The sequence below is a fragment of the Macaca nemestrina genome, chromosome 5, assembly GCF_043159975.1.
Source record: "Macaca nemestrina isolate mMacNem1 chromosome 5, mMacNem.hap1, whole genome shotgun sequence".
Lineage (NCBI taxonomy): Eukaryota > Metazoa > Chordata > Mammalia > Primates > Cercopithecidae > Macaca > Macaca nemestrina.
Genome location: NC_092129.1, coordinates 37469236 through 37486938, shown reverse-complemented (window position 1 = coordinate 37486938; position 17703 = coordinate 37469236). Strand labels below are relative to the sequence as shown.

Genomic DNA, 17703 nt, shown 5'->3' with positions numbered 1-17703 from the left:
GACGGGCGGATCACGAAGTCAGGAGATCGCGACCATCCTCGCTAACACGGTGAAACCCCGTCTCTACTAAAAAATACAAAAAAACTAGCCGGGCATGGTGGCGGGCGCCTGTAGTCCCAGCTACTGGGGAGGCTGAGGCAAGAGAATGGCAAAAACACGGGAGGCGGAGCTTGCAGTGAGCTGAGATCCAGCCACTGCACTCCAGCCTGGGCGACAGAGTGAGACTCCGTCTCAAAAAAAAAAAAAAAAAAATTCAAACTCCATTAAGGGCAAGACTAGTCCTTAGTTAAGACTAGTAGATGTTTCCACACTTTCCTAGGGTTTATAAGCCCTGTCTATGTAATGCTTCTGTTGCCTCAACAATCCAGTTAAAGACTGACAATACTTGTTTATAATAGCAGTCTAATACAGGCTTTTTACAATCTTTGTTCTCAATTTTTTTTTTTTTTTTTTTGAGATGGAGTCTCGTCCTGTTGCCCAGGCTGGAGTGCAATGACACAATCTTGGCTCACTGCAACCTCCACCTGCCAAGGTTCAAATGATTCTCCTGCATCAGACTCCCGAGTAGCTGGGATTACAGGTACCTGCCACCGCGCCCAGCTATTTTTCGTATTTTTAGTAGAGACGTGGTTTCAGCCTGTTGGCCAGGCTGGTCTCAAACTCCTGACCTTGTGATCCGCCCATCTCAGCTTCCTAAAGTGCTGGGATTAAGGCATGAGCCACCGCACCCCACCTCTCATTCATTTTTTAAAGCATTTAAAGTGGTTTATCAGAAATACATAGAATACACTTTAATAAAATCAGAATGAAGCAAAAATAAAAATAAAGAATAGAAAGAAAATGGAGTTTTTCATTTGGAGGCTCTCACAGCCAAAGTACACAGGGAGTCACAAGTCTCATTGTCCATGGGTGCAAGAAAACATCAAGTGCTTGGCTCAAACAGCTCTCCTTTTGGGTTCATGAGGGATGTCCTCAACAAGATTCTGAGCACACACAGCAACTGGTTTCATAAAACTATTTTCCTACATAAAACAATGAACACATCTGCTTCTGTACTGGCACTTTTGCTTTAATGGGCTCCCCAGTGATCCCATATAAGCTACACAGGCAAATCACACTCTGAAGCTGACACTACATTTGCACTGAGTTTTGAAGAATGAGTAGGAGATATCCAGATGGAGAAAAGTAGAGGTACTTCAAACAAACCAAAGTTATGAAGAGATGGGCATGATCACTTTTCAGTAACTACAACTCAGAAGTCTGGATGAGTAACTGGAATGGAGTGACTCATGTCTTGAAAATCATCTGGATGAGACTGACAGTAGTAAGACCTTTACAGCGCAGGTAGGAGTTGAGGATGCCAAGGCCTTTGGCATGGGAAGGTGGTAGGTAGTAACAAGTGATAATGAACGCAGTCTGGTACATACCACATGGTCAGCTTTCTTTTCCTCTAACAAAAACATGTTAGTGATGATAAAGTTCACTTGAAGGCATGCAAAATTTGAAGAGCAAGTTGGTGTTCCTGGGGAAATTGTCTGGTACAGCTGAGAGTGGATCAAAAAAAACAAAATAGACTTGGGAAACAGGGGAAGCTGTGGGAGTGGGAGAATATCCCAGGAAGGCTGCAGAGAAGCAAACTGATGCTCACCTGAACTCTGGAAACTATTACAATTGAAAGCACAGGCAGAAGGGAAAGAACTGAAATGTAACGGTCAAAATGCCAACAGCACTTAAAACAAAATCCTGGAGGTCAGGAAAAGGCTGGGATTGAGCCACTGCATTTGACCAGAGGCTGCTGGCAAGCACACGAGCAGTCTCCAGTGAGGACAACAGCCAGAAAACAGACAAAAGTCTGAGGATGGAGACGTTTCAATGACTTGGAGGAGCAAACACAGAGCAACAAGGGAAAATGCAGAGTTAAGGTTAGATTTTAGGCCGGGTACTGTGGCTCATACCTGTAATCCCAGCTTTGAGAGGCCAATCCAACACCTGAGGTCAGGAGTTACAGACTAGCCTGGCCAACATAGTGAAACCCTGTCTCTACTAAAAATACAAAAATTAGCTGGGCATGGTGGCATGCACCTGTAATCCCAGCTACTCTGGAGGCAGAGGTCGCAATGAGCCAAGATTGTGCCACTGCACTCCAGCCTGGGTGACATAGGGAGACTCCGTTTCAAGAAAAACAAAACCAAACCAAACCTTGGGATTAACATTCCTTCTGACTTTGGTGTTTTGCAGCTGAGGTGACAGTGGACATGGAAATACAATAACAAAAAAAATCTGAGCCCGGACAATGTGGTGAAATCCCATCTCTACGAAAAAAACCACACATGTAAGACACTTCACCTGCTTTCCATTCTAATTGAACATATGTAACAGCCCTAACAGTGCCATATATGCAACAGGCACTCAAAAATATCAACAAAGATTGGTGATACATGGAAACTAGAATTCAAAGTGAACTTTTCTCAGAAAAGCCAGAGTACATAAAGTTGACAATTTCAATGTTAACACATTTCCAGGTTACACACACTTCAGAGAAAGTATCTCGAAGCTCCTTGCTTTCCATGAGGCCACTCAATGTCACCACCATGCTAAGGTCAACCAGCTTTAGCTGTAACTACCAAACCAACCAGTATGGGAGACCCTACTGATTCCCAATTAAGGCCTTCAGCCTGTTAACGTATAAGATGCAAAGAAAAACGTTGGTATAGTTTTCAAAACCAGGATTGAGAAAGTACACGGCCTCACATTCTTTTAACAGTACATTTATCCAAGTTTGAAATACACCGAACACCAGCCATGGCTTCTTTCACTGCGGAGCTTCCTAGGGACTGGGATGCATTCAAGCCCCTCTCGCTACTGCACAAAACAGAGGCCAGGCATGGCAGCTCATACTTGTCATCCCGGCACTTTGGGAGGCCAAAACTGGTGGATCACCTGCGGTTCGAGACCATCCTGGCCAGCATGGTGAAACCCCATCTCTACTAAAAAATACAAAAAATTGCCAGGCATCTACAATCCCAGCTGCTTGGGAGACTGAGGCACCAGAATCACTTGAACCCAGAAGAGTTTGCAGTTAGCCAAGATTGCACCACTGCACTCCAACCTGGGCACCACGAATGAAACTCCATCTCAAAAAGTCAAAGGAATGTCCACAAGCATTCCTAGACATCACAGACATGTCCTACAGGCAAGATTTGATCCTGGTCCAACTGTGTACTTTCTACTAACCTGCCCAGTATGTCTACTCATTGTCCTTTCATAGACTTTAACCTATTAAAAACACACAGCCTCTCTCTCCAGGTTCTAGACCAGTCTAGCCAGGGATAAATGCCCATAGCTAAGTAACCCTGGCCATCACCAATAGTGCATGGCAGACCTCTCTTTGCTAGGGCTGTTCAGGTTTGAATCGCCCCACGATGCAGTCATTGGTTGGGGAGAAGACTTTGAGAGCACATTTCCAGTTCATCTGTAGTAATCACTTTGTGAAGATTTTATTTTACTTTGCTAACAGGGACCTTATTTTACTGCCCCAAATAAAAAGCCAGACATGAGGAATGTGAGCCAAAGATTTATTTATTCATTTCTTGCATTTGAAGTACTCTTCGATAACATCCTTGGCCTGAGACTCCTTTCCATAGTCCTTAAAAAAAAAACACATGCCATTTCTTGTTAACATTTAGGAATTTCACCAAGTTATTATTATCAACTACAGTGGAGCTTCAACAATTAGCTATGTCTTATAAATATGTTTCTCATCACTAAGATTTGTTATAGCCACTTTCAGGGACCTTAACGACTTCAATGTCCTTAAGGCTCGTAACATGGCTTTACTATTGCCAGTTTTTAAAATATGTCTGCACAAACACAATCAGGTAAGCAGATTCATTGGCTGGCTTGTAAATTACAGCTTTTATTTTTTTCTGAAATGCAGAAAATGCTTTAAACCTGTTGAATCAGTTTTTTCCTTTTTTAAGATCCTCAACTTAATTTCAATACAAGGTGTTATATGATTACCTAGCACAACCTTCATCCCTAAAATAAATGGTGACTTACCTTAACTACTACACAACTGCAACCAACCACTTTACGGGGTTTCCCCTCTCTGTCAATTTTACAGAGGCCTACCCATTCTCCTAGTTTCTTGTTGTCATCAACCTATTGGGAGAAAATTTAAAAAAAAAAAAAAATCATATTAATAGACATTAACACTACCAAAAATAAATTCAACCCAAAAGGTGGCTGTAGTCAGAAGGGTGACATGGCAGTTTCCTCATGGCAGTTCAGTAGAGGGAGCCAGTTGTCATCATGTACAGCACAAAGATCACCTACAAGCCTACTAATCTTCGTTGTATACCAACGTCAAAATTAGCATTCAATTCTGCAGGTATAAAATGCTTCTACCTACAATCATCTTTAAAATGGCCAACAATATCAGGTGCACGTAATGTTTACACCTGCACAAAATGAAGAGCTTGAGACTTCACAAAATTGACCCTGGTATACAAGCATCACTGAACATTAGTCCCAACACAATCCTTAGCAGCCTTACCTTAATTAGGTTGATCTGATGTTCAGCACAAAGGGCCTCCACCAACTTGACATACATAGGCTCATCACAGTTGGATGCAAGCACACAAAGATGGGCCTGGCGCCTGAAATTCAAATTACAATGAAAATGAAGCTAAAACTCAGATCCAAATCCATCATTCTTGCATTTTAGGAGTTTTCTTTGCACTAACACTTGCAAAACATAAGCAGCAATTAACACATAAATGTGTACAAAATTGCCTGAGTCTGAAGAACCTGCTAGGTAGCATATACATCTTCAATTAACCTACAACTGGTTTTCAGTAAAACCTCTTTCCCTGACACACTGAATTGGTATAAAGGCATTTTTAAAACTTGTGGCCAAATCCCAACCATAATGGCTTTCTTGTAAGCCAGCTTCATACATCGTAAGAAACATGTGAAAGGCCGGGCGCCGAGGCTCACTCCCATAATCTCAGCACTTTGGGAGGACAAGGGGGGCAGATCATCTGAGGTCAGGAGTTCCAGACCAGCCAGAGACCAACATGGCGAAACCCCATTTCTACTGAAAGTACAAAAACTAGCTGGGCATGGTGGCATGTGCCTGTAATTCCAATAATTGCTTCAACCTGGTAGGTAGAGGTTGCAATGAGATCGCGCCACTGCACTCCAGCCTGGGCAACAGAGCGAGACTCTGTCTCAAAGGAAAAAAAAAAAAGCTGTGGCATTAATGGAACAGTTATGAAATGCCTTGCAATACTGCCGAAGTAGAAATAATACATAAGATTCATACTAGAATCTACTAAATACATTTAACAATAATGCCGTTTCCATCGGATTCAACTGGCTAGATTACACCAAAACGAACTGAACTTGTCCTGTAAAACCTTAAAACTGCATTTAAATTCAACTCGAGTAGGTTGTCAACACAACCACCATAAAAAACACATTAACTCGATCCATTCAAAATACATTAATAAATATCCCAAATTAAAATAAATCACAGATATTCCTACACCTAGGACCAAATGCTTCTGAAACCTGAATTTGAAATTCCATTAATGTAATGCTTGTTTTGCAAACTGCCAAACGTAATGTGGCTCTCCATCTCATCTCTCCGCCTAAATATAAAACTGACTAGCCCCACAACCTACAGGTTTGTCAGACTCTTACATTTCACTCATAAAAGGAGTGAAGGGGTATCCGACAATTTAAGTCATCATTCAAACACTGTAGTTTTGAGTGCTTATCCCCGTTCCAACAGCCACCCACACATTTTAAGTGGGCTTTATAGATCTAAGTTCTGATACCTTTTCCTAGGTTTCCTGTAGGACGGATGCCATTCAGAACTTTTGCGCTAACACCATGAACTCCACGCCTTCTTCCCTTGGGTGGCAGTTTTGTTCCGGTTGCAAGAACCCACAGTATTGAGACTGATACACGTACTTGTCTAAGGCTTTGGCAGCTTCGCGAATTCCACGTGCTAGGCCATCGTGGATGAGGGCGGTCTTCAGCACCTCTTGTAAAGCAGTATTAACGTCCATTACACCTCCAGCAGCAATGCTGAAACACGACACATCAGAACCATCAGTTAAAATCCTCACACCGCATAACGCCTTGACCTCAGAAAAGACCTAGTGTACAACAGAAGCGCTTACGGCAACCCGTTCGACCCAGTCCTGCTCCGCCAGCTCCAGGCCCACGCCTCAGCCGAACCCCGACCCCAACTCCAAACCCGGCCCCTGGGCTCACCCTTCCTCGGCCATGGCGGTGGGTTACGGGTGAAGCGGAATCTTGAACGCACTGAAAAACAAAAGCATTAACCTGCTAGAGAACCAAATACTTGTAACTAATCTCTGTAAAAACACAACGAGCCACGAATCACAACCAATACACCCGGGCCGCTTCGCAAAACTTACCCCAAGCCTCCGCCTCCGCGCGACTCCGCGGCGGCAGGGAAAGAGGCCTCATCAGCCCGCATGACGGTATTTAAGGGTTTTTTCAGGCCCCCTGTGCGCATGTGCACTCCCACCCTCGAAAGAGGTGGCTCCCGCGGTGCCGGGCCTGGGGACTTTCTGTTTCCGGATTCAGGCGGTCCTGAGGCAAGAGTACTGCCAGTTTTCTGTGTCTGCCAGGCCAGTCCTTGGCGAGTGCAACAGGCACTACGTGGGCAGCTTCGCGTTGTCCTTCTTTAAGGGGGCGTGGCTCACAGAGGCCCAGGGAACTCATTCTACGGAGCGCGACAGGAGACAAACAAGTTGTTCCGCGTGGTCTTTAAGGCACCTGGAGCCTTGTATCCCGCCGAGCGCCAGTTTTAACCCTTTCCACACCACGTTCTACTTTCCCCTCGCTTCCACAAGACCCAGTCTTCCCAAGCAGCGCATTTTGTTCCTTCGCTCCTAAGTCACCCTGAGAGACCCCCATGATGGTGTCGTTGTGGGTGTGATCCTCATCTTTGTCTTCATGAAACGAGAACCAACACGCTTTCACTATTCCAGGCTGGAGTGCAACGGCGCGATCTCGGCTCACTGCAACCTCCGGCTCCCGGTTTCAAGCGATTCTCCTGCCTCAGCCTCCCGAGTAGCCGGGATTACAGGCGCCTGCCACCACGCCTGGCTAATTTTTTGTATTTTTAGTAAAGACGGGATTTCACCATGTCGGCCAGGCTGGTCTCGAACTCCTGACCTCAGGTGATCCTCCCGCCTCGGCCTCCCAAAGTGCTGGGATTACAGGCGTGAGCCACTGCTCCCGGCTGCTTTCACTATTTCTAAGCACTTTCCCTGCGGTGTGTTGGTAAAGGGGGACCCTGCAGCCAGGGGGTCAATTCTAGTTTCTAAATATAGGGGGAGTCGCTTCTGAACGAAGTTTGTTCTGCTTTGTTTGGTTTTTAAGGATGGATTGTGCTCGGAATACACAGTCCCGCGCAAATCAGAATTCCTCAGGTGCATTTTCAACACCTACAATGTGCCTGACGCAGGGCCAGGACTACAGACATGAAATATCCAGTCTTTGAGGAATCCATTTTCTTACGGGAAGCAACATTTTAAATTTGGAAGTGATTGACCATTCCCCAATCCCCACTTCCAAAGCAAACGCACGAAACACTACTGAATATGATCAATACTGCCTTTGTGTTTAATTTCCTCTCCTGAGTAGTCAGCCGCCAATCCAGTGAGCAATTATTAGGCGCTTGGCACGTGCCAGCGCTGTGAATCCAGTGAACAGATACTGTTAGACTGGTGAGTGCAGCGAAAAAAACAAAACTGGATAACGCGGTAAGAGCTCCAGGTAGTTCATCAGAACAGAGACCTGCTGTAATGTTAATAAACTGATAGAGTTCAGTTTTAGATTTTCCGCTGGTTTCAGTTTCATTTTTAAAGCGTTCAAGCTGCTTCTCTGTCAGTAACTCATGCAAATGTTTATTGAGCTTTTGATTAAAGAAAAAGAAAACGCGGAATTTATAAAGATAAGGATTCATTCCTGCTGCCCTGGTTTGTTTGTGGTGGGAATAAGATTTGAGACAAAAATCAGAATACCTCAGGGCCACAGAGGAGATAAAAGTGACAGGGGGTTAGGGAGTGGGGGATCGTGTGGAAAGGTAAGAAGAGGACCTCAGGCTTCTGGCAGCAAAACAAAAACTAAGGGATTCCAAATCGGCGAGCGTGGAAGGAGAGGACAGGGTATTCTAAATGGATGAAAGTGTAGGGGCAAAGGTGTGAAGGCCTTCTTGCCTATTTTGGAGGTTATAGTTAACACGTTTGTATTTATAAGGAGAATGTGGCAAATAATCTTTCAGCATATTTCTTATTATTTAAAGATAGTAAAGTTAATATGCTAAGTATATTAGATTCCTTCCCCAAAAGAGTTTTTAAGGAAGAAGCAGGGAATTTGGGAAACCTAAGTGTGAAAACAATCACTGGCAAACAGCATATTTATGTGGGGGGAAATGATCAAGTGTCTTGTTAGCTAAGGCAGTTGTTCCCAGTACCAGCCAACTCAGACTTGGTCTCTATCTTTTAGCAGCTGCTAATCTGTTCTGTTGACTCAGACATCGTGGATCTCTGCTTTAATATCTCACTGCACTAAATGTCCTTTCACACAAACCTCCCTCCTTAGACCTGGAGCTACATTTTTTTTAAGTCCTACTTATAAAACCAGCTCTAACCCCCAAAATGAAGTCAAAGGGCACACTGGTGATACAGGGGTTCTTTAATATAGATTTTCCTAGTTCACTTTTTTCTTTTTTTTTTTTTTTTTTTTTTTTTTTTGAGGTGGAGTTTTGTTCTTGTCACCAGGCTGGAGTGCAGTGGCGGGATCTTGGTTCACTGCAACCTCTGACTCCCGGGTTCAAGCAATTCTCCTGCCTCAGCCTCCCGAGTAGCTGGAATTACAGGCACCCACCGCTACGCCTGGCTAAGTTTTGTACTTTTAGTAGAAACGGGGGTTTCATCATGTTGGCCGGGCTAGTCTCGAACTCCTGACCTTGGTTGATCCGCCCACCTTGGCCTCCCAAAGTGCTTGGATTACAGGTGCGAGTCACTGCGCCCAGCCTCCTAGTTCACATTTTTAAGGTTACCTCCTCTCAATTTCTGAGACTGGTAAAGGTGGGAGACTACACAGAGGTTAGTGACTGGTCACTCTTATACCAGCAGAGTATAACACATCATGTGCACAAATATGAATCTGACACACATATGAAAACCAAATGTATTCTAAAGTTTGTTTTAGGAACAATACTGATAGTAAGAGGTAACTTGTTTCACTTTTTCTATATGCCAGGTAAGGTGCTAAAGTCTTTTCAGGCATTTTTGCCCTTTATTGTTATAGAGACTGTATCTGGTAGTGATGGTATTAGCCCACTTTAACAGGTCAGGAAGCCAAGGTTTAGATAGTTGCCCAAGATCACACAGCTAAGAAATGTGGAAGCTGGTATTTAAGCTCAGTGGACTTCAAAGCCTGTGCTCCTAACCCTTCAGTCATTTGATTGATTGCCAGAATGTGGAAAGGAGATCGCTGAGAATTCAAGAATTACTCTTTACATCTCTGGTTTGGCAACAGTACAACTGGTTCTATCCCGCTGTGCTAAAAACTATATAGATGGAGGAAGGGAATATTGCTGTTAGGCAGAAAAATTTGCATTTGGATTTCTGAATTATCTAAGTGTAGATGTGTAGTTTACTAGGGCTGCCATAACAAAGTACCACAAACTGGGTGGCTTAACCAACAGAAATCTATTATCTCATAGTCCTGAAGGCTGGAAGTCTGAAGTCAAGGTGTTGGGTGAGTTGGTTCCTTCTGAGGGTGTGAGGAAGAATCCATTTCACGCCTCTTTCCTAGCTTCTGGAGGTTTGTTGGCAATCTTGGTGTTCCTTGACTTGTGTTAGCATAACTCCAGTCTTTGCATGATGTTCTTTCTGTGTGCATGTCTGAGTTTGCTTCTGAATGTTTCCTTTTTATAAGAATATCAGCCATATTGGATTAGGGGCCCACCTGCTCCAGTATGACCTCGTCTTAACTGATTACATCTCCAACAAACCTATTCCAAATCAGGTCTTATTCTGAAGTAGAAGATGTTAGGATTTCAACATGTGAATTTTGAGGGAACACAGTTCAACTCATAACAGATGACAAAGAAGGAGGAGATATAGAATGATCAAATGAAAGAAAGCTTTTTTTGAGATGAACTGCAAAAAAACTTACTTGGAAGACCAGAGCTGGAGAGAAAAACCGGGCTGAGACATAATCATGATTTTATATCATGGAGTGGTCAGGAGGACCCAACTGTGCAGGGTTAAAATTCCAGCTTACTTTGTGACCTTTGGCAAGTTATTTTCTTTCTGAGCTAGTAAAATGGTGGTAATGCTATAATATTTCTGTGAGGATTAAATGAGATAGGCATTTAAAGTGTTTACCACTATGCCTGTAAAGTAATTTACCTTATAAAGAACTTCACATGAAAATACATGGAAAGGTTCTTAAATATTACCTTGCTCCTGTCCTAAACCATCCAGCACTTAGTACAGTGAATTGCATATTGGAGGCTAAACACATGTGTACTGAATGAATTCACTGAGTGAAATAAGATTAAAGAAACCTCCTGGGGCCAGGTGCTGTGGCTCAGCCTGTAATCCCAGCACTTTGGGAGGCTGAGGCGGGCGGGTCACGGGGTCAGGAGTTTGAGACCAGTCTGGCCAACGTGGTGAAACCCTGTCTCTACTAAAAATACAAAAATTAGCCAGGTGTGGTGGCAGGCGCCTGTAATCCTGGCTACTCAGGAGGCTGAGGCAGGAGAATCGCTTGAACCCAGGAGGCGGAGGTTGCAGTGAGCCGAGATCACACCATTGCACTCCATCCAGCCTGGGCCACAGAGCAAAACTCCGTCTCAAAAAAAATAAACAAAATAAAAAAAAAGCCTCTTGAGTAGATGTCATACTTAAAGGAAAGCCATGTTGAGGACGACCGTAATAAATTAGCATCTGTTGTGAGTTAGTTGGAAGCTTTGAGCATCCCAGGAAATCACTTTTAATTTGAAAACTTCAAGTGTCCCTACCTTTGGGGTAGGGAGTAGAAACTAAATACGATGGATGAGTGATAAGAAATAGGAGAAAAAATTAAAACATACTCTACTGCTGCAACTCAGAAACATATAGGCTTAACTCTCATTTATTATACCATGCAGTTTTAAACATAATGAAGAAAAATTAGTCATAGCTGAAGAAAGATTTGAATAGAATCCCATTACATCGAAGGAAGAATTAAAGGAAAAAGAGAAGTAGCAAAGAGAGAAAAAAACAGAAAAGAAGAAAGCAGATGGATTAGCAAGAGTGGAATAGACTAATAAAGGCTGTCGGTAGTAGCTTGTAAAGTTAACATGTTTATTAAGTGAAAACAAGGTTGTAGGGGAGAATGCGGTTAGATGATTATATAGCTAAGTATGAAGCCTGTGCCAATAGCTTATATTTTTGGAGGGTTTTGTGTAATTATCATCTAAGTTTGCACAAGTCTTAGTAAGAATATATCTTCACCTGCTTGTTTTGTAGTTTTTATCTGGTGTTTTTTTTTTCTTTCTTTCTTTAGAAACAGGATCTTGCTATGTTGCACAGGCCGATCTTGAACTCCACTGTGCCCAACCATCCACTTTTTTTTTTTTTTTTTTTTTTGCTACCAGATGTTACCCAGAACTCTTGGGTACTGTAACAGCACACTACAGGGCTGACTTAGAGTTCATGGAAACTAAACAAACATACTATGGAATATAATTAGAGATAATACTTCATAAGTATTATCCCGTGTAGCTGGGATTACAGGCACTTGCCACCAAACCTGGCTGATTTTTATAAATAAACTAATTATAAACCAACTACACAGTTTTATTTTTTTTTTGTTTTTGTTTTTTGTTTTTGAGATAGAGCCTCACTTTGTCACCCAGGCTGGAGTGTAGTGGCACGATTTTGGCTCACTGCAACTTCCGCCTCCCGGGTTCAAGCAATTCTCCCGCCTCAGACTCTCGGGTAGCTGGGATTACAGGCACCTGCCACCACGCCTGGCTAATTTTTGTATTTTTAGTAGAGATAGGGTTTCACCACATTGGCCAGACTGGTCTCAAACTCCTGACCTCAGGTGATCCACCCGAATCAGCCTCCCAAAGTGCTGGGATTACAGGCATGAGCCACTGCACCTGGCCGCTACACAGTAATTTATAAATGAAATAAAGAGTAGTGGCGGGTAGAGCAAAGCTTAAATTAACATTAAATTGATTCCCTTAGGATACAAAGAGGGCTTGTGTGGGTGAGACTCCAGCCCTCTCTGCTGCTTCCTCTGCTGTTATCTGTGCAACGTTTCTTTTGAAAATGGGTCCTGATGCTCTAAAATGTATTTGATGCCTGCACTTCTTATTAGGGAATCATTAGAATGAAGTCAGTACCACTCCTATCCTTATAACTGAAACTACATTTTTAAAAAAAAAGTCCTATTTTTATAACTGGTTCTAACACTACAAATGAATGTGAAGGGCAGACTGGTGATTCTAGGACTCGATGTAGATTCTCCTCTCTACCATTTTCTGACTCTGTAGCCTTGGTCAAGAGACTTCCAATCTCTGGATCTCAGGTACTTCATCTGCAAAATGAAGTAGGCAATTATACGAGATACCTTTAAGCACTTTTTCGGTTTCAGTATTCTACATCATTATTTTCAAACAATTTTCACTGTTAGTAAATGTTGAACATCTATGCTGTCTGCTATATTAGTTTTCTGATTTTACTTGACTTTATCCACATGACTATGAGCTGTAGTTAATGCCCGCTTCCCTCCTATGTCTCCAACTTACAGGTGATGTCTTCATTTGTAAATAACAGCTATGGCTTTTTAAATATTAGAATCAGTAAGCATGTTCATTGTAGGAGATTTGAATAATCCTGTATCAGTGATAATTCTTTCCAAGCAGCAGAATGAGCTGTGGCCAACATTTTAAAATGAATTTGTTGGAAATGTACTGGATGGCTCAGAGAATAGAACAGTTTGTTTGAGCAGCCAGGTCTAGGGAATAGTAAGAATAGAACGGTTTGTTTGAGCAGTCAGGTCTAGGGAATGGTAGGAATGTAATAGTTCCAGGGGTCTTGGTTATAGGACCTCATCAAAAGTCTCTTAAGGCAGTGCTTTACAAAATGACTATCTATCTGAGGATTTTTCACTCAATTCATCACAGATTATTAGTTTAATAAAATACAACAAATATTAATTAGTGGGAGGTTCTGCAAGACTATCCTTCTTACAGATAACTAATGTAACTCTGAAAATGTATCAAAACAAAAAATAACTACCTGAAGACACTGAAGAGTGACAGAATTTGGGGATAGTTGTGGGGACCAACACCAAGAGGAAGGAATGACACTGGCTTATTTTCCATTTTTATGAGTGTTAGCATGAGGACACCCTTAGTCAGTGCTACATGGAACAACTAATAGAGTTCCTCAGTTGTAATGCCTTAAAAACCAGAGAACAGAGTTGTATTAGTCAGGGTTCTCTAGAAGGACAGAACTAATGGAATATATATATTTATACATATATAAAAAAAACAATATATATTATATTTTATATGTTATGTATGTTATATATTATATATGTTATATATTATATATGTTATATATTATATTTTATATGTTATATATAATATATGTATATATGTCATATACATATATAACATAAAATATATATGTATATATGTCATATACATATATAACATATAAAATATTTATATATAGATAGTATATATATGTATTTTTTTGAGACAGAGTTTTGCTCTGTTGCCCAGATTGGAGTGCAATGGCATGATCTCAGCTCACTGCAACTTCTGCCTCCTGGGTTCAAGTGATTCTCCTGCTTCAGCGTCCTGAGTAGCTGGGATTACAGGCATGCACCACCATGCCTGGCTAATTTTTATATTTTTAGTAGAGATGGGGTTTCACCATGTTGGCCAGGCTGCTCTCAAACTTCTGACCTCAGGTGGTCCACCCGCCTCAGCCTCCCAAAGTGCTGGGATTACAGGTGTGAGCCACCGCACCGGAACCATATATATAAGGGGAGTTTATTAAGTATTAACTCACACAGTCACAATGTCCCACAATAGGCCATCTGCAGGTTGAGGAGCAAGGAGAACCAATCTGAGTTCCAAAACTGAAGAACTTGGAGTCCAATGTTCAAGGGCAGGAAGCATCCAGCATGGAAGAAAGATACAGGCTGGGAGGCTAGGCCAGTTTCTCTTTTCACATTTTCTACCTGCTTATATTCTAGCCAGACTGGCAGCTGATTAGATTGTGCCCACCCAGATTAATGGTGGGTCTGCCTTTCCCGGCCGACTGACTCAAATGTTAATCTCTTTTGGCAACACCCTCACAGACACACCCAGGATCAATACTTTGTATCCTTCAGTCCAATCAAGTTGACACCCAGTATTAACCATCACAAGAGTTTAGAATAACCATGGCACTGGAAATTGAAGAAAGTAGGGAAATCCTAGAAAGGAGAGAGCCAGAGAGGGGAAAACCAAAATTTTCCATGTATACTCTGCCTCAATCTCTGGCTGAACCCTGAATTACACATACATAGGGTAGCACGGTGGCTTATGCCTGTAATCCCAGCACTTTGGGAAGCTGAGGCAGGTGGATCATAAGGTCAGGAGTTCAACTTGATTAAACTTGGTTAACCAAGTTGAACTCCTGACTAACTTGGTTAAACTCCGCCTCTACTAAAAATACAATATTAGTTGGGCATGGTGGAGCATTCTTGTAATCTCAGCTACTCAGGAGGCTGAGACAGGAGAAGTGCTTAAAACCTGGAAGGCAGAGGTTGCAGTGAACTGAGGTCCCGCCACTGCACTCCAGCCTGGGCAACAAGAGCGAAACTCCATCTCAAAGAAAAAAAAAGAGAGAGAGAGAGAAAGAAAACAATATTCAAAACCTTCCCAAATTTGGTGAAACACATAAATTCAGGTTCAAGAAGTTCAGTGAACCCCAGGAAGAATAAATACACACACGTATACACACCTAGGCATATCATAAGTGAGATATTAAAACTCAAAGATGAAATTGCAGTAGCATTTAGGAGGAAAAAAAGACGTATTACATACAGGAAACCAATAATACAAAATTCCACTAATTTCTCTCAAAAGATAGGAACCAAATGATAACAGAATCACATCTTGAAAGGGCTGAAAGACAACTTTTTACCCATATTTCTATATTCAATGAAAGGCCCTTCCAGAACGAAGACAAAATGATGACATTCAGAGCTAAACAAAAACTAACAGAACTAATCACCAGAAGATTCATACTTGAAGAAATGTTACAGAAAGTTGCTCATGTTGAAGAAAAATGATACCAGATGGAAAATTTAGATGTTCCAGAAGGAATGAAGATCACTGAAAATGGTCAATATGTGAGTAAATTTCAGAATATTTTTCTTTTTGATTAAACAGTACATATGGCTAAAGTAAAAATTATAATATTGCGTGATGAACTTTGTGTCTTCATAGATATAATCCGTATGACAACTAAGAATGAAGGATGAAAGGAGAAGAGGTGGCTGCTGGGTAAGGCCGTCTCTATGAGTCTAACAACCTGCAAGGTTCTTACATTTTACATGAAGTGCTACAATATTAGCCCTAAGTGGACCAGGAGAGTTAAGAATGTGTGTATTGTAATCCCTAAGCAACGACTAAAAATAGTTGAAATATAGCTAAAATGATAACATATAAATTGCAATGGAATTTCAAAATATTTTTTTCCCAAATAAGCCAAAATAAGGTTAAAAAAAAAAAGAAACAAATGAATAAAAAACAGATGGGAAGATATAAGACAAATAGTAAAATGGTAGACGTAAACCCAATCCCATCAATACTTACCTTATATGTAAGTAGACTATCTTCTCAAATTAATACATGTTAATACTGGAGGAGGGGAAGTTTTTGACTTGTTTTATGAGTGCAGAATTACTTACTACCAAAGCCTGACAAAAGAAAATAAAAAGAAATTACAGATCAACATTACTCATAAGCATATACAAAAAAATCTTTAACAAAATATTAGCAAATTTACCCAGCAATATATAAAAAAGAGAATACATCTTGACCAAGCAAGATTTATCTCAAGAATGCAAGGTTAACATTAGACAGTTAACATTAGACAATTGATCAGTATAATTTATTATATTAACAGAATAAAGAAGAAAAACCATGTACAATAGACGCAGAAGTACTATTGGATAAAATTTAACACAAATTCATTTTAAAATTTCTCAACACATTAGGAATAGAAGGTAGCATCCTTAACCTTCTGAAAGGCACATGTGAAAAATCTACAGCTAACTTCGTACTTTATAGTGGAAGACCAAGTGTTTTTCCTGTGAGATTGGGAACAAAGTGAGGCACTCATTCCTACCACATTTATTCACCATTTTACTGGGCATCCTAGTCAGTGCAATAGAATAAGTGAAAGAAACAAAAGCGTACATTTCAAAAAGGAAGAAGTAAAACTCTATTCACAGATGGCATAATTGTTTATGTAGAAAATCTAATAGAATCTATACAACAATGACTAGAACTAATGAGGGAATTTAGCAAGATTGCAGGATACCATATTCATACAAAAGTTCATTTACTTTTATATATAATCAGCAAATTGTTGGAAATTTAAATGTAAAAATACCATTTTTACTAGCTTCTAAAACTAAGGTATTTTGGAATAAATTTAACATGAGGCATATAATACCTACACCGTGAAAAATGTGAAAATGTTATGAAAGAAATATCTTTATAATTGGAGAGATATACCGTGTTCATGGATTAAAAGCTTAATAGTGATTCAATATCAGTTCTCCCCAAATTGATACATGGAGTCAAACAAATACCAGTAAGAATTCCACCAGGTTGTTTGGAGAATATGAGAGCTAATTGTGACATTTCTCTAGAAATTCAAAGTACCAAAATATTCAAACCACTCTTGAAAAGAAGAACGTAGTTGGACACTTTTTACTGCCTGACTTCAAACACGTCGGGTCTTGATATGCAATGGAAGCAAGTGAGTGGAAGAAGCCAGCACCACCTAAAACCTCCTCTGGTGAGAGTGGCAGCATTCTTGAGGAGTGGGGATGATATTCTAACTACAATGTCTTATACCTGGCTCCAGTGGTATTGGCAGCATGTGCTGGAGATGTACGTCCAGCAGGGTTGCAGTGCTATGCATACTGGACTACTTAGGTGGTGTGACTTTAGGCACTTAGCCTCTAAGTGGTATGCGTGATCCTCCTGATGATACTATGTGTTACCTAATAATCAATGATAAATTCATTTTCTGCTTAAATTAGCCAACGTTGCTTTTTTAAATTAGCAACAGGGAACCCTGACTGATAGAAGTGCTAGGAAGAAAAATAGAAAGGTGAAAGGACAAAGGATGACTGGGGCTGTATTTGGATAAGGGGATAAGAATGAATTTCTTAGCTGGGCACCGTGGCTCACGCCTATAATCCCAGCACTTTGGGAGGCTGAGGCAGGTGGATTACCCGAGGTCGAGAGTTCAAGACCAGGCTGACCAACATGGAGAAACCCCATCTCTGTTAAAAATACAAAATTAGCCGGACATGGTGGCACATGCCTGTAGTCCCAGCTACTCGGGA

The 17703-nt window shown here is 41.3% G+C and overlaps 1 protein-coding gene and 3 non-coding genes across 5 annotated transcripts; all 4 read right to left on the bottom strand.

Annotated features, from left to right (window-relative positions):
- Window positions 1–3558: 3558 nt before the first annotated feature.
- On the bottom strand, window positions 3559–6608 carry LOC105483795 (ribosomal protein S12). 2 transcript variants are annotated; one of them, XM_071096481.1, is made up of 6 exons: window positions 6453–6546; window positions 6286–6336; window positions 5980–6096; window positions 4556–4658; window positions 4060–4161; window positions 3559–3646 (listed from the first exon to the last, which is right to left on the bottom strand). In XM_071096481.1, exons 2-6 carry the CDS (start codon window positions 6297–6299, stop codon window positions 3584–3586), a joined length of 399 nt encoding a protein of 132 aa, XP_070952582.1. In that variant the 5' UTR covers window positions 6300–6336; window positions 6453–6546; the 3' UTR covers window positions 3559–3583. The 2 variants fall into 2 exon arrangements, 1 of the variants encoding a protein (XP_070952582.1); XR_011623370.1 differs by lacking the exon at window positions 3559–3646 and having other exon boundaries at window positions 4140–4161; window positions 5844–6096; window positions 6192–6336; window positions 6453–6608.
- On the bottom strand, window positions 3773–3902 carry LOC112427076 (small nucleolar RNA SNORA33). Its single transcript, XR_003018528.2, has one exon. It is a non-coding gene; the product is annotated as a small nucleolar RNA SNORA33 (small nucleolar RNA).
- LOC112427077 (small nucleolar RNA SNORD100) lies at window positions 4245–4320 on the bottom strand. The gene has a single exon (XR_003018529.1). It is a non-coding gene; the product is annotated as a small nucleolar RNA SNORD100 (small nucleolar RNA).
- Window positions 5690–5762, bottom strand: LOC112423857 (small nucleolar RNA SNORD101). The gene has a single exon (XR_003014426.1). It is a non-coding gene; the product is annotated as a small nucleolar RNA SNORD101 (small nucleolar RNA).
- Window positions 6609–17703: the final 11095 nt, after the last annotated feature.

Excerpts from the sequence above, each read along its gene's own strand:
- LOC105483795 (XM_071096481.1), bottom strand. Across the intron at positions 4,162-4,555 it reads ATCAGATCAACCTAATTAAG|GTTGATGACAACAAGAAACT; the intron begins GTAAGGCTGCTA and ends TTCTCCCAATAG. Across the intron at positions 3,647-4,059 it reads GCAGTTGTGTAGTAGTTAAG|GACTATGGAAAGGAGTCTCA; the intron begins GTAAGTCACCAT and ends TTTTTTTTTAAG.